This window comes from Tupaia chinensis, unplaced genomic scaffold (genome assembly GCF_000334495.1).
Source record: "Tupaia chinensis unplaced genomic scaffold, TupChi_1.0 Scaffold000404_1, whole genome shotgun sequence".
In the NCBI taxonomy this organism is placed as follows: domain Eukaryota; kingdom Metazoa; phylum Chordata; class Mammalia; order Scandentia; family Tupaiidae; genus Tupaia; species Tupaia belangeri.
Genome location: NW_006159906.1, coordinates 1,040,930 through 1,054,733, shown reverse-complemented (window position 1 = coordinate 1,054,733; position 13,804 = coordinate 1,040,930). Strand labels below are relative to the sequence as shown.

Genomic DNA, 13,804 nt, shown 5'->3' with positions numbered 1-13,804 from the left:
GGGGCCCGGGGCGGGATCGGTTACTGAGCCAGCCCTCCCGCTTCCGGTTCGCGGCGGGGGACCTGTTTCGCGTTGCTGCAGGACGCCGCCGGGGCACACCGGCGCGGCGCGGCGGAGCCGGTCCGGGTGTCGGTCGTCATCCCGGTCTCCGAACATGGAGACGCGGGGTGCTGCTGCTCGCTTTTTAAGTTAGCGGTACCGAAAGCTGCCCTGGCCGGGAACCCGAAGTGAGCAGGCTTGGCGGTGGCGACATAGCAGTCGTCTAACCCAAGTCCTAACGATCGCGCAGCGAGGCCGGGGCGGCTCCGCTCGGGGTCCTCGGCCCGTGGCCCCCGGCGGGCGGCGCGCTGCATGCTGGGAAGCCACCGCGAGTGAGGGGCGGCCGGTGGGGGAGGGCGTGGGGCTCGGCCGGCCCGGGACCTTGTTTTTACCAGAAAGCGGTTCGAGGAAGAAGGGTATTGTGGGTGTCATCCTACCCTCCCAGCCGTGGAAGTCTTAACCTAAGCATGGGAGGAGAGCCGGGGGCTTCTCCGGAGCTTTAAAATGAGCAGTACTTGCGCTGTTTCAAAGCCTCATGCGCTTTTCAGCCCACAGAAGAAGTGTTAAGATTACCTCTTCTTTAAGTTGCAAGTAATTGCTGTCCTAATCGCGTTAGATTATGGTGACATAACGTTATGTTGTGTGACGTTAGGGGATCCTGGTTGGGGATGTTGGATTCCCAGTATAAACGGTAATACCTTTCCGAAATCTGCATTCTGAACCGTGTCTGGCTCCTAGTGTTCAGGATAAGGATCTCTGGGTCTGTGTAAGTTTCTTTTTACGTCGTAACATTAAATTAGGTATTTTCTGTGACTTCTGCTAACAGTAGTTTTGATAATATTTACATCAAGAGGCACCAAACCTAATTTACTACATGGTTTGTGGCCTTCGGAAGAAAACCCCGGGCATATCTGAAGTGACTTACCAGTGTAAATTAGAGCTGGGCTTAAATACATTGGATTATGAAACGGGACAGTAATACTCTGAGATAATTTTTATGGGGACTCTATACTGAGAAAACCACTGAGGTTTGACTACTAACTAGGTGGCCTCTTTTCCCCTGATAAAAAGTGGTATCTCCATACAGTAAAACACACACAGAATCCCCATGTTAGCTTGATGCCTCAGCTTTTCCCTTTACAGTGGAATCTTGATGGGGAGCAGGTTCTATGGTGACCTATCTAAATAAGTAACTGGTACATTTATGTAGACATTGTGAAATGGAAAGATGCTACGAAAGCGTTTTCTTTGAGACTAGTCAGCAATTAATGTAGAAGATAAGAGTAACAGGTTACTTGTATAGTGCCTAGAAAGTTTGATGTTAAAGCAGCATTTCAACAGTGAGTACAGAAACTGATGAGTATGGAAGTACTTGAAGCATAAAGCAACTTAATAGAACTTGGATCAACTTGTACTAGGAAACCCAAGTTGACTTAAATTCTTTTTCCTTTACGTGTAAGTTCAGTTGTCTGGGGTTGGGGTAACACCTACGGTCAAGGCCTACGCTCCTTAATTTCAGTTGCTTCACCATCCTGTCTGCGGTTGCTTCTGCAATTCTCGATTTCCACAGTGGCTCCCTGCTCACATCACTGTGTATCTAGCAAAAAGAAAGAAAAAGATGAACATGTTCTTTCCTTTGAGGACACTTCATAGAAGCTGCTTATTTTCTGCTTTTCTGTTGGCCAGCATTTAGTCCTTGGGTCAAAGCTAGCTGCAAGAGAGACTAGGATATTGGGGCTGGCAGGTGGTGTGGTGGTTAAGGGCACTGGACTCCCACATGGGCAACCACAGTTCGAGTCCCGGACCTGGTGGCTAAATAAGCAAATAAATAAAGTTAAGTAATTTAAAAAAAAAAAAAAAAAAAAGACTAGGATGTGTAATCTTGTGCCCACCATAGCTCTGTGGGTTCTGTTTCTGAAGAATACAATGACAACTCAAAAGCATTCTGCCATGGAAAAAACTTAATCCTAAATAAAGTGCCTTGTTTTTGGATAGTACACTCTTAACTCTCTATTTGAACGTAGGCCATCAAAAATCAGAATTAAAGGTAAGGATAGTTTTCAAGATTGACACTAGTAGTAAGGAGGGGAACGGTTTCTTTCAAGAACTTTGGAGGTGGAAAATTCAAATATATCAATAGTAAAGGTGCACAAAAAAGTAATCACAATCGTAGGAAAGATACAGCACTAATAATTGGCTATTATCTTTTAATAGGCATGTCATGTTACCCAGAGAACTTTCCAAACAAGTGCCCAAAACCCATCTGATGTCCGAAGAGGAGTGGAGGAGACTTGGTGTCCAACAGAGCCTAGGCTGGGTTCACTACATGATTCACGAGCCAGGTAAGTGTGGTACAGCAGTGCTAAACCAAGGTAAATAGTAGTAGACGTGGCTATCAGGATATTTTTAGTAACTGCTCAGTAAAAAACGCAAAGTAACTAAGTCTGACAGTTACTTAAATGACTACTTTCATCATTGTAAATTCCAAGTGTTTAGAGTAAGTCATTGACACAGGAATGAAGGTAAATTGTTGTACCTACAGAATTAATGTAGAAAGTGAAAAAATAGCCATTCTGTTGTAAAACATCTGTCGTGGTTAATAGTGTCTTAAAACTTAATTAAATCTAAAGTTCTGTTCCTTTTAAAATTACCCTTTTTTTGTTTAAAATTTTCAATTTTAAAAATTAATTTTGAATAGTTCTACCATCGGGTACCTACAACCATGGGAGACAGGCAATGAGAGGGAAAGTGAGCGATCACTCTCCAGGAGGGTTGGCCATGCCACAATCCCTTCTCACACACACTGCCATGTTCAGGACTTGAACTGAAGTCAGCACGTGGGGAGTCCTGCACCCTAACCACCAGGACACCTGCTGGCCCCATAAAAGAAAGTACTTAGTTGGAGACAACTTGTAAGTGTCCTTAAGTTCTAGGTATACAAAACTGATGTAATTTGAAGTGATTGGTGATTTGTCTTTTCCTTTAGTCCCCTTAAAGGGATTACCTTCCACATTAAGGCAAAATTAGACGACAACTCAGATGTGTTTACAACTATTTAGTAGTAAACTAGAGTAAAACTTCGAGGGGTTACATTACTTAATCATTCAAAATGCTTTGAACTTAGGTTCTTGGTGCCCCACATACTGAAGTAATCTGTGGGGTGGACTCCTGGGACCTGCACTCTGACAAATGTCAGCACGTTTGGGTGTGCTTTAGTGCACGGCCCTGTATCTGGTTTGAATGGGATGCCTTTTCCTTAGCAAGCGATAACCTTTTCTTTTCACTGGAATTGAGATTCTAATGGTAGGGATAATTTTTCCTCAGCCTGTTTATCCCTTTTCTCTATGGTGGGTAAAAGTAAAGTATTGGAGGAATGCTCTCAGTCTCGGGTGGTTTCTTCTATTTACTATTCATAACTTTGAAACAATTCATTTTGGACATCTCAGCCCAGTGAATGTAGACTCGTTTTTATTTGCGTTTTTGTTAGGTGATAATTAACCATATTATATTAAAATGATATAAAACATTCTCTTTCCACAGAACCGCATATTCTTCTCTTTAGACGGCCTCTTCCAAAAGATCAACAAAAATGAAGTCTACCTGGGGATTGCCGATTAGATCTTTTTCAAATTTAATGTATATGTGTATGTATATAAGGTAGTATTCAGTGAATACTTGAACGATGTACAGACCATTCCTCCATACCTGTGCATGGGCTGTATTCTTCACAGCAACAGAGCTCAGTCAGATGCAACTGCAAGTAGGTTACTGTAAGGAATGTCAGATAAGATTCTAGTCAGTTTTTCTTTTTAATATAAGTGCCTGTTTGACTTTACCAGTTACTTTTGTTAAATAAAGTTTGTATGTTGCATTTATCACTGTTTTAAGTTATTGTGTGTGTTTTTTAGTGATTGTTTCATTTCAGTTTTAAAGTTTTAGCCCTGAGGAAATAAACTTACTTGAAATAAATATGAATGAGTTTAACATAGTTTGGTATGATGGGGTCACCATTAAATCCACTTGACAAACTTAAGAACCAGGGATGTATATTTAAATTAGAGCCAAAGTAGATATGATGGCTTTATCATTTGTCCCTTCCATTGAAATGGTCAACTTAGTACTGTATGCTCTACTTCCACTTATTTGAACTGCCAGTGCTAGTGGTGTTGCAGGAAACCACCCAGTCCCCATGTATCCTCTCCATTTGCTGAGTGACGATGTTTTGGGTAAGATATCATCATAGCATTTTTTATAAGTTCAGAAGCACTGTTATAAAACATCCCGTGTGGGTATTTTGCATCTGTTTTGGTTTCCTTTGTAGATGCCAAGAAAATATTTTGGTTAAATGCAGAAACAAACTTTGTATCTTAACTCTGGAAACATTTTAAGAGTAGCCAGTAAATTTACATAAGATTTATGTGGAAAAGGGTGCTTTTCATAGGTCCTCCCAAATCCGGAGCACCTACCTGGGGAGGAACCTAGACAAGAGCTGAAAATGTCCTAACCTCATTAACCAGTGTTGTCAAGTGGTTTCAAGTTTATCCATTTAATCCACGAGGCTTGCAACCCGGGGTGGGGGGTTCCTGCCACCTACCCTTAGCTATTGCCATAGATCCCAGGGCTTGACGCACATGGGTCCAGCCACCTTCCACTGTATGGCCCTTCAGCCTAAGCACACTTAATGTCTAAGACTTGGGACCAGCAGGTGTAATGGCTACGTCGCTGGACTCATGTAGTTAATGTAGTGACTTAAACTCACGCCATGTGCGTGCCCAAGATCCCGAGAGGAGAATGGAGAAGGGATTGCATGCAGTGTGGCCATCCCTCCTGGGGGTGATTTCTCGCTCTTTCTGGCAAGAGCACACGCACTATAGCAAAAGCCTCTTCAAAAATAAAGAACACATAGGCTTGAAATTACCCCGGTTACTGAAAGTTTGGGGTACCAAGAGTTGTCGCCCACCTAGAGGTGTTAGAGGTGCAGTCTTGGGGTGGTGGGGTACCTTTAGGGCCAGCCTACTGCCAAGTCACGGGGGCGGCCATCGGTACCCGATACCCAGGAGCTCCTCCCTCCTAGTAGACGCCTGCACTGGGACGGCCCGCGGGCCTCCCTGGAAGGCGGGCAGGAGGCTCTGCGCCCCGCAGGCGCTTCCCCGGCAGCGAGCGGGCAGCGCCGCCCAGGCCCAGGCCGCGGCGATCCGCGTGCGCCCGCGCAGGCCCGGAACTGCCCGGGGTCTCCGGGGCTGCCTGGGCCGGCGGGAGCGCCCTCGGAGCCCGGGCCGGTGGCCGCGACTCTCGCACCGGCCTCGGTCTGCCGGGGGTAGCCGTCAGGCGTCCAGACCCTGTCCCCGGTGGGCGCCGGGCGGGTGGCTCACCCTCACTCAGCCTGCGTGCTCGCCGTCACCGCGGGGCCGGCCCTACAGTCGCTTTGGTCCTAAAAAACATGGTTGTCAAAGTTTCCGAATGCGGGGACCAGCAATTAGCGTAATGGCTACGACGCTGGACTCCCACGTAGTTGACCGGGCAGTTCGAGTCCTGGACCCGGCGGCTTAAACTCACGCCGGGCGCGTGTGCGTGCGTGCCCAAGATCCCGGGAGGAGAATGGAGAAGGGATTGCGGCGTGGCCATCCCCCCTGGAGGGTGATTTCTCGCTTTCTGTCTGTCTCTTTTTTCTGGCGAGCATATGCGCACTATAGTGAAAAGCCTCTCAAAAAAAAAAAAAAAGTTTCCAAATGTGAATCTGTTTTAATCTACACATTAAAAAACGAAGGAATTCCGAGAGCTTATGGAGTTGGGATGAGTTCCTAGGAAACCGTGCTTTTGCTTTTTAATTCAGCAAGACAGTGATTCACTGAATCAACGGCAAATATTTTGTGCATCTTTTTGAGAAATTCAGTGGAAAAAAAACTTCTGCAATGGGATTGGATGCTGTACTGGTAAACATAACCCAGGGACATTCGCAGTGGCTCTGCAGTTCTCAGCCCTACCTGAAGGGAGAAGTAAGATACCCTTATTCCAAATTTAGACCTAGGCAAACTTGTCCTAACTGTAGTCAGGGTTGAATTTTACTTCCACTTTAATTTGTAGTTATTACTTTTTCACTATTTGCAAGACTGTGTTTTCTAAAAACAAAAAGCTGTCTTTACTAGACAAGTTTTTTGAACATCATTGTGCTTGCCCTTCCTGGGATTGTTAATAAACAGAGCACTTCTCCATTCTCCTTTGTTTAACATTTGGTTGATTTCCAAATGTATTCAGCCACAATGCTTTCTTTCCCTCAGGGCATCAAGTTATCAGCAGATGTCAAACCCTTCGTCCCCAAATTATCCAGGCTCAACGTGGCATGGAAGGAGTCCTCAGAAGCATGTATCTTCCCCGGCTGTGCAGCCACCTATTACTCATTTGTTCAGGAACCACCAGGGGCTGAGTACGTATTTTCTAACTGCCTTACCTTACTAGAAGGCTTAGTTGGTAGGTTAATGATTAGGCCTTCCAGTAAGCGGAAGTTGACAGGGTGAAGTTCTGCAGTGGTGGGAAGGCTTGCCCAAGGCCAGACTGAGCCTGTAGCACAGCTGTGTGCTTTGCAGCATCCCTCCTTTTTTTTTTTCCTCCATATTCAGTCTTATTTTGAACAAAGAGAGGATAGAGGTGGCATTATATTTATTAAACAATGCAGTTTCAGGGTTCTTTGTTCAATTTCGAAACATAGTATGTGGCAAATGGGAGACAATATAGCAGGAAGGAGAGGGAAGAAGAAAAGGGCCAGAGAAAGGACCAAGTACATAAACTTATTCTTCATTGTCTTTTTTTTTTTTTTTTTTAGAGAGAGAGATTTTTTGCAATAGGGCATGTGGTCTTATCAGAGAGAGACAGAAAGTGAGAAATCACCCTGCAGGAGGAATGGCCAGGCAGTAATCCCAGCTCCTTCATTCTGGTGGGACTTTGGGCATGTCTGCACATGTGCCTCGCGTGTTTTAAGCCTCTGAATCCAGGACTCTAACTGGAACTATGTGGGAGTCCAGTGGCATAACCATTACGCCATCTGCTAGACCCACAGTCTTCATTCTTAAGGCTTAACATTTTCAGATCTTATTCAGAGAACAGTGGGTCTGGTAGCCTTGGCTGCCTCTGTGTATGCGATTCTTTGGAAATTGCTGGCTTTTGCTTTTAGTGTTTTTGCTTATGTTACTATAGAGATGGATTTTACAAATGTGCTATTAAGTTTTTCTAAATGTGAGTTGAGAAGTTTGTTTTTTTTTCTTTTTTTTTTTTTAAGATTCAATCTCTAGGTGTTTATAAAGTGGCTTCTTTTACGCAAATTTAGAAAAAAATAAACGTTAACCTTTCTTGTAACTTTGAAATTTGTTGATCTGTTTTAAAGATTCCCTGTCAGTTTTAGAGCTTATGTGAGAATTCTTGTGCATGGACAAGCAGGTGGCATAATGGTTACGTCCCTGAACTTCCACACGGCTGACCACAGTTTGAGTCCTGGACCCAGTGGCTTCAAACTCAGCCTGGGTACATGTGGTGGACATGCCCAAAATCCCTAGAGGAGAATGGAGGAGAAGGGATTACTGCATGGCCACCTCCCCTGGAGGGCGATTTCACTCTTCCTCTCTGTCTCACTGGCGTGCACATTCACACGAAAGTCTCTCTTAAACCAAAAAAAATGAATTTTCCTTCGTAATGCTCCTTTAATATGGTTCAACGTAATTCCTTTTTGGTACCTATGTAGTATGATTGAAAATAGAGGTGTATTTATAAGATTGAAAATTGGAGTGATTTTCTTAATTACAAAGCCATCTGGTGTATTTAGAAATGTTAAAATTTGTGTTTTGAGGGGCTGGCGGGTGGCATGGTGGTTAAAAGCACTGGACTTTCACATGGCTGACCACAGTTCAAGTCCTAGACCTGGCAGCTTTCTTGCTTTCTTTCTTTCTCTCTCTCTCTCTTCATTTCTCTCTCTCCTTGTGTCTTGCTCTGGTCAAATTTAAAAAAATAACAATAATGATAAATAAAATAAATAATTCTAAACAAAAAATGTGTTTTGAGAAAAATAGGAGTTTGGCCTTTGGTAGGAATATCTCATTTTTCTACTGTTATTTTATCCTTTTGAGGATAAAATTTTCAGCATCTTGTGGTATACTGGAAATTGCAGAAAGTACCAGTTGATGCTTTTAGGTTGAAACTTATCAGCTGTGAGAAGTACCAGCGTGTGATTTCCTACCTTACGGATATCATGTTATAAGGTGCAAAATCATCTCTTACTTAGTGACACGAGCTCTGAGCCATTAGCCAGGTAGACTTTCCAGTTACCCACAGTAAACATGCAAAACAGGTGGCGTGGTGGTTAACATGCTGGACTCCCACGTGGCTGACCACGGTTCGAGTCCCAGACCTGGCAGCTTGCTTCCTCGCTCTTCCCTTTCTGACTCGCTCTGGTGAGTGCATGTGTCCTATAGCAAATTAAATAATAAATAAGACTAAATCTTTTAAAAATGATCAAAGACATTGTAAGGCTTAAAGCAACATTGTGTGAGTCATATAACTAGAGACTAGTTAGAGATTGAGGAATGTGTAATACTGAATTTAAAAGCTAAATATATTAACCCCCTTATCCTTTTAGCTTTTCCTCTCTTTTCTTTTTTGGGGGAGATTGTTTATCACCAAAAAAAAGTTAGGCTTGGGGCTGGCAGGTGGTGTGGTGGTTGGGAGTGCTGGACTCCCACATGGCTGACCATGGTTTGGATCCCGGACCTGGCAGCTTGCTGTCTCGTTTCCCCTCTCTCTCTCTTTCTGTTTCTCTCTGCTCTCTGGTCAAGTTAAAATAAATAAAGTTAAATAAAATAATTTTTCAAAAAAAAAAAAAAAAAGATAGGCTCATAATATTCCTGCCTGGCAAAAAAATAATTAAGTTGATAAGGAGACAGTAAACCCAAGGGATTGATTACAAAGAACCTATAAAGGGAATGAAGGATGAAACTTTGTGTTGAGAATCGATGTTCCAGTCAGCCCCAGTGAGGTGAAAACCGCGTTGCTTTGTCCGTGGTCCTGTTTAAGTGGAGCTGTCTCACTGCCACGACAAAGGAACAGAGTCTTCTGTGACCGCCTGTTTACTTTTCCTGCTGGCTCACTACTGAGCAGCCCGAACTTTGTGTGTTCCTTTGCTTTGTCTTCTGTAAAGGTGCTGTAGTCAGCTTTTACAGCGCTGTCCTCCAGCACCTGGGGCAGTGTGCTCGAAGACCATGCCTCTGCTTATCTGGGATGAATTATTAAAGCTTACATGGAATGCTCTAGATGCTAAAGGAAGAAAAGATGGCCTCATGGGCTTTGCTCCCCTTTTGTCAGTTTTATGTAGACTAGAACAGATGAAGAGGAAAGAAGAAGTACTCCTTGCCTCCGAATTTATGTTGAAAACAAGTATCAATAAAGTAGTCTAATCCGTAGAACTTCCAATGTTTGGAAAATGCCGATTCCTTCCTGATGTGAAGATCGCATCGAGGGCCGGGCAGACAGTAAGTTCTGTCCACGTGCTGCCCACAGGTGATGGCTTCATCGATGTCCTCTGTGCCCTCCTGTGTGGCATGTACTCCAGGGGGCGTGCATTTTATTACTGTACACGTGTGCTTTGTCTACGCTCACCTCCACCCGTGAGGCCGGCAGGAATGTCCATGTGCCACACCACACCACACCACGAAGCCACAGACTGAGTAGATGTGGTCCTTTAGGCCGAGGTGTGTAGTGGCTACATCTAAGTCTGTGGAAGAGTACTATATGCTGCTTGCATATGACGAAAATAATCAACAATGTGTTCCTTAGGATGTATCCCCATTTTTTTTTTTTTTAAGGAGATTTTTTGCTATAGAGTATGCACTCACCAGAGAGACAGAAAGTGAGAGATTCCCCCCAGGGGGAATGACCACACCACAGTCCCTTCTTGATTCTTCTCTCAGGATCTTAGGCACTCATGCACATGTGTCTGGTGTTAGTTTTAAGCCACTGGGTCCAGGACTTGAACCCTGGTCAACTTCGTGGGAGTCCAGCAACGTAACCATTACACCATCTGCTGGTCCCAAGATGTATACCCACCTTTAAGTTACACTTGACTGTAATTCGAGTAAGTAATGACAGTCAGCATTCATTGGTGCTGATTGGAGTATAATTGTACTGTCCTGCCAAAGGTCCCAAGTTTTTGGCCAGACCTCATTGAGCATTTTCAGACTCTTGCCATGGAAATGTCAGGAAGTAGTAGCTGACGCTCTGAGGTTAAACCTGTGAGCTGTGAGAAGAGCCAGCACAGTCTCGCAGTGGACAGAAGCGTGTGCTGAGCTCTGCGTCGCAGCCTTGCGCCAGTTCGGAGGGCGGAGGAGCAGCTGGCTCCCCATCTAGGCTTGACCTGACTGAAGTGGTCTTGTGCAAGACACATTTGGAGGTCATGGAGAAATGAGAGGGCCTTCTCAGGGAAACTGTACTAAATTGGAAACCTACATAGTACAACCGAAACGTTTAGGTTTGCTGGGTAGGAAATAGAAATCTTTGAGGGGTCGTGACAATGAATCCTGAATTCTGGTTAGATTTTTTTGCTAATCAGAAAGAGAGAGAAAGCGAGAAATCCCCCCCGCCCCAGGTGATGGCCACGCCACAGTCCCATCTCCATTCTCCTCTCAGGATCTTGGGCATGCACACACACACACCCGGTGTGAGTCTAAACCGCCGGGTCCGGGACTTGAAGCACGGTTGACTACATGGAAGTCCAGTGACGTAATCATTACGCCAGCTGCTGATCCCTCTGGTTAGATTTTTAAGGAAGAGGTGTTTGCAGGCTTAGACTAGGTTCCAGGCTCCAGAAATAAGTACATAAGAGAGAACTGCTGGGACAGAAAAAGGCCCCGCGATCGTTCCTACAGTTCTGGTGGGGAGGGAGTCCCAGTGGTCTCCCGTGAATATGCAGCAGAATTGTTTCTCATCCACGAGGGCAGAAGCTGAAGGTAGGGCTGGCTCGGGGACCAGATTGAAAACAAGTATCAATAAAGTAGTCTAATCCGTAGAACTTCCAATGTTTGGAAAATGCCGATTCCTTCCTGATGTGAAGATCGCATCGAGGGCCGGGCAGACAGTAAGTTCTGTCCACGTGCTGCCCACAGGTGATGGCTTCATCGATGTCCTCTGTGCCCTCCTGTGTGGCATGTACTCCAGGGGGCGTGCATTTTATTACTGTATACGTGTGCTTTGTCTACGCTCACCTCCACCCGTGAGGCCGGCAGGAATGTCCATGTGCCACACCACACCACACCACGAAGCCACAGACTGAGTAGATGTGGTCCTTTAGGCCGAGGTGTGTAGTGGCTACATCTAAGTCTGTGGAAGAGTACTATATGCTGCTTGCATATGACGAAAATAATCAACAATGTGTTCCTTAGGATGTATCCCCATTTTTTTTTTTTTAAGGAGATTTTTTGCTATAGAGTATGCACTCACCAGAGAGACAGAAAGTGAGAGATTCCCCCCAGGGGGAATGACCACACCACAGTCCCTTCTTGATTCTTCTCTCAGGATCTTAGGCACTCATGCACATGTGTCTGGTGTTAGTTTTAAGCCACTGGGTCCAGGACTTGAACCCTGGTCAACTTCGTGGGAGTCCAGCAACGTAACCATTACACCATCTGCTGGTCCCAAGATGTATACCCACCTTTAAGTTACACTTGACTGTAATTCGAGTAAGTAATGACAGTCAGCATTCATTGGTGCTGATTGGAGTATAATTGTACTGTCCTGCCAAAGGTCCCAAGTTTTTGGCCAGACCTCATTGAGCATTTTCAGACTCTTGCCATGGAAATGTCAGGAAGTAGTAGCTGACGCTCTGAGGTTAAACCTGTGAGCTGTGAGAAGAGCCAGCACAGTCTCGCAGTGGACAGAAGCGTGTGCTGAGCTCTGCGTCGCAGCCTTGCGCCAGTTCGGAGGGCGGAGGAGCAGCTGGCTCCCCATCTAGGCTTGACCTGACTGAAGTGGTCTTGTGCAAGACACATTTGGAGGTCATGGAGAAATGAGAGGGCCTTCTCAGGGAAACTGTACTAAATTGGAAACCTACATAGTACAACCGAAACGTTTAGGTTTGCTGGGTAGGAAATAGAAATCTTTGAGGGGTCGTGACAATGAATCCTGAATTCTGGTTAGATTTTTTTGCTAATCAGAAAGAGAGAGAAAGCGAGAAATCCCCCCCGCCCCAGGTGATGGCCACGCCACAGTCCCATCTCCATTCTCCTCTCAGGATCTTGGGCATGCACACACACACACCCGGTGTGAGTCTAAACCGCCGGGTCCGGGACTTGAAGCACGGTTGACTACATGGAAGTCCAGTGACGTAATCATTACGCCAGCTGCTGATCCCTCTGGTTAGATTTTTAAGGAAGAGGTGTTTGCAGGCTTAGACTAGGTTCCAGGCTCCAGAAATAAGTACATAAGAGAGAACTGCTGGGACAGAAAAAGGCCCCGCGATCGTTCCTACAGTTCTGGTGGGGAGGGAGTCCCAGTGGTCTCCCGTGAATATGCAGCAGAATTGTTTCTCATCCACGAGGGCAGAAGCTGAAGGTAGGGCCGGCTCGGGGACCAGATGTTAAGGTAGGTGCTGAATTGGGGAAGTGACGTATTTGGTGGACATGACTTGTAAGAGAGGAGCAGGCCTGAGCTGGCGATGTGACTAGATCGATCGTGTATGGCCATGGGAAGTCCTGAGCGGGAAGGTGAGAGGTCTCCACTCAGAATGAGTCTGACAGGGAGGACAGGAATGGGGCTGGAGGACAGAGGAGCTGCCTTTGGAGGGTGAGTGAGAGCCATGAGGGCAGGGCACAAAGTCCGTCCTGGTGGGGCTTTTCAGATCACAGGGAAGGGCTGGGCCCAGCAGAAGCCAGGAGGACAACGTGACTGAGTTTTTCAAGAAGAGGGGTCCTGGGAGACCAGGAGGCTGTGGGTGGGAAAGGAGAAACAAGCAGAACTCAGAGGCCAGGAGATGTTGGGGTGTGCAGACAGGTTGCCTTTGGGTGGGGGGGACGACGAGTGTAAAACGGGTGTGTTGTGAGTTCAGGGTCACCTGGGTAGCCCGTGCTGCTTGGAACCACTCCAGCTGGTTTTGGTTGTCTCTGTATTTCAGAGTGTATGTTGCTCTCTGCATGTTAATGTGTTTGTGCTGGATGAGAAGGGATATCAGCCTTCTAGGGACAAAGGACCAGTGAGGGGATGGGAGCCCAGGCGACTGTTCCAAAGTGGAAATTAGACTGGTAGAGTTGGGAGCTGGCCTGGACTTTCCAACTCCGGTGTGGTAGCGGCCGCCAGAGCCACAGTGGGACCCTGCCCCTCTGTTCATTTTAACTAGATTTTATTTGTTCATGTGTCTGGGTTTGATTTTTTTTTGTTTTTTGTTTTTTGTTTGTTTTTTGTTTTTTGAGAGGTGCGCATGCACTCACAAGAGAGACAGAGATAGAAAGTGAGAAATCACCCCCCAGGGGGGATGGTCACGCCGCAGTCCCTTCTCCTCCATTCTCCTCTCGGGATCTTGGGCACACATGCACATGTGCCCAGCGTGAGTTTAAGCCACCGGGTCCAGGACTCAAACCGCGGTCGACTACATGGGAGTTCAGCAACATAGCCATTATGCCATCTGCTGGTCCCTTTTTTTTTTTCTTGTGGTTTTTTTTTTTTTGTCTTTGTTTGTTTTTTATACTTGGGGAAGTTTTTTTGGGGGTTTTTTGTTTTGTTTTGTTGTGAACCCATT

General features: G+C 45.7%; 2 protein-coding genes and 1 long non-coding RNA gene across 5 annotated transcripts in view; 2 read left to right on the top strand and 1 right to left on the bottom strand.

The window, feature by feature from the left end:
• Positions 1-3,640, top strand: part of CKS2 (CDC28 protein kinase regulatory subunit 2) — a 4,056-nt gene extending 416 nt beyond the window's left edge. Inside the window, exons 2-3 of the mRNA XM_006154333.3 lie at positions 2,254-2,381; positions 3,580-3,640. Of these exons, the coding sequence (XP_006154395.1) occupies positions 2,254-2,381; positions 3,580-3,632 (181 nt within the window). The 3' untranslated portion in view covers positions 3,633-3,640. The remainder of the gene's footprint in view (positions 1-2,253; positions 2,382-3,579) is intronic.
• Positions 1,429-5,243, bottom strand: LOC102498509 (uncharacterized). The gene is made up of 3 exons (XR_335377.3): positions 5,000-5,243; positions 3,745-3,807; positions 1,429-1,636 (listed from the first exon to the last, which is right to left on the bottom strand). It is a non-coding gene; the product is annotated as an uncharacterized LOC102498509 (long non-coding RNA).
• Positions 5,244-6,317: 1,074 nt separating this feature from the next.
• Positions 6,318-13,804, top strand: part of SECISBP2 (SECIS binding protein 2) — a gene marked incomplete at its 5' end in the record, with an annotated part of 50,713 nt that continues 43,226 nt past the window's right edge. For all 3 annotated transcript variants that reach the window (XM_014590098.1, XM_006154344.2, XM_014590099.2), the window contains 1 exon segment: positions 6,318-6,463. In XM_014590098.1, coding sequence (XP_014445584.1) covers positions 6,318-6,463 — 146 coding nt within the window.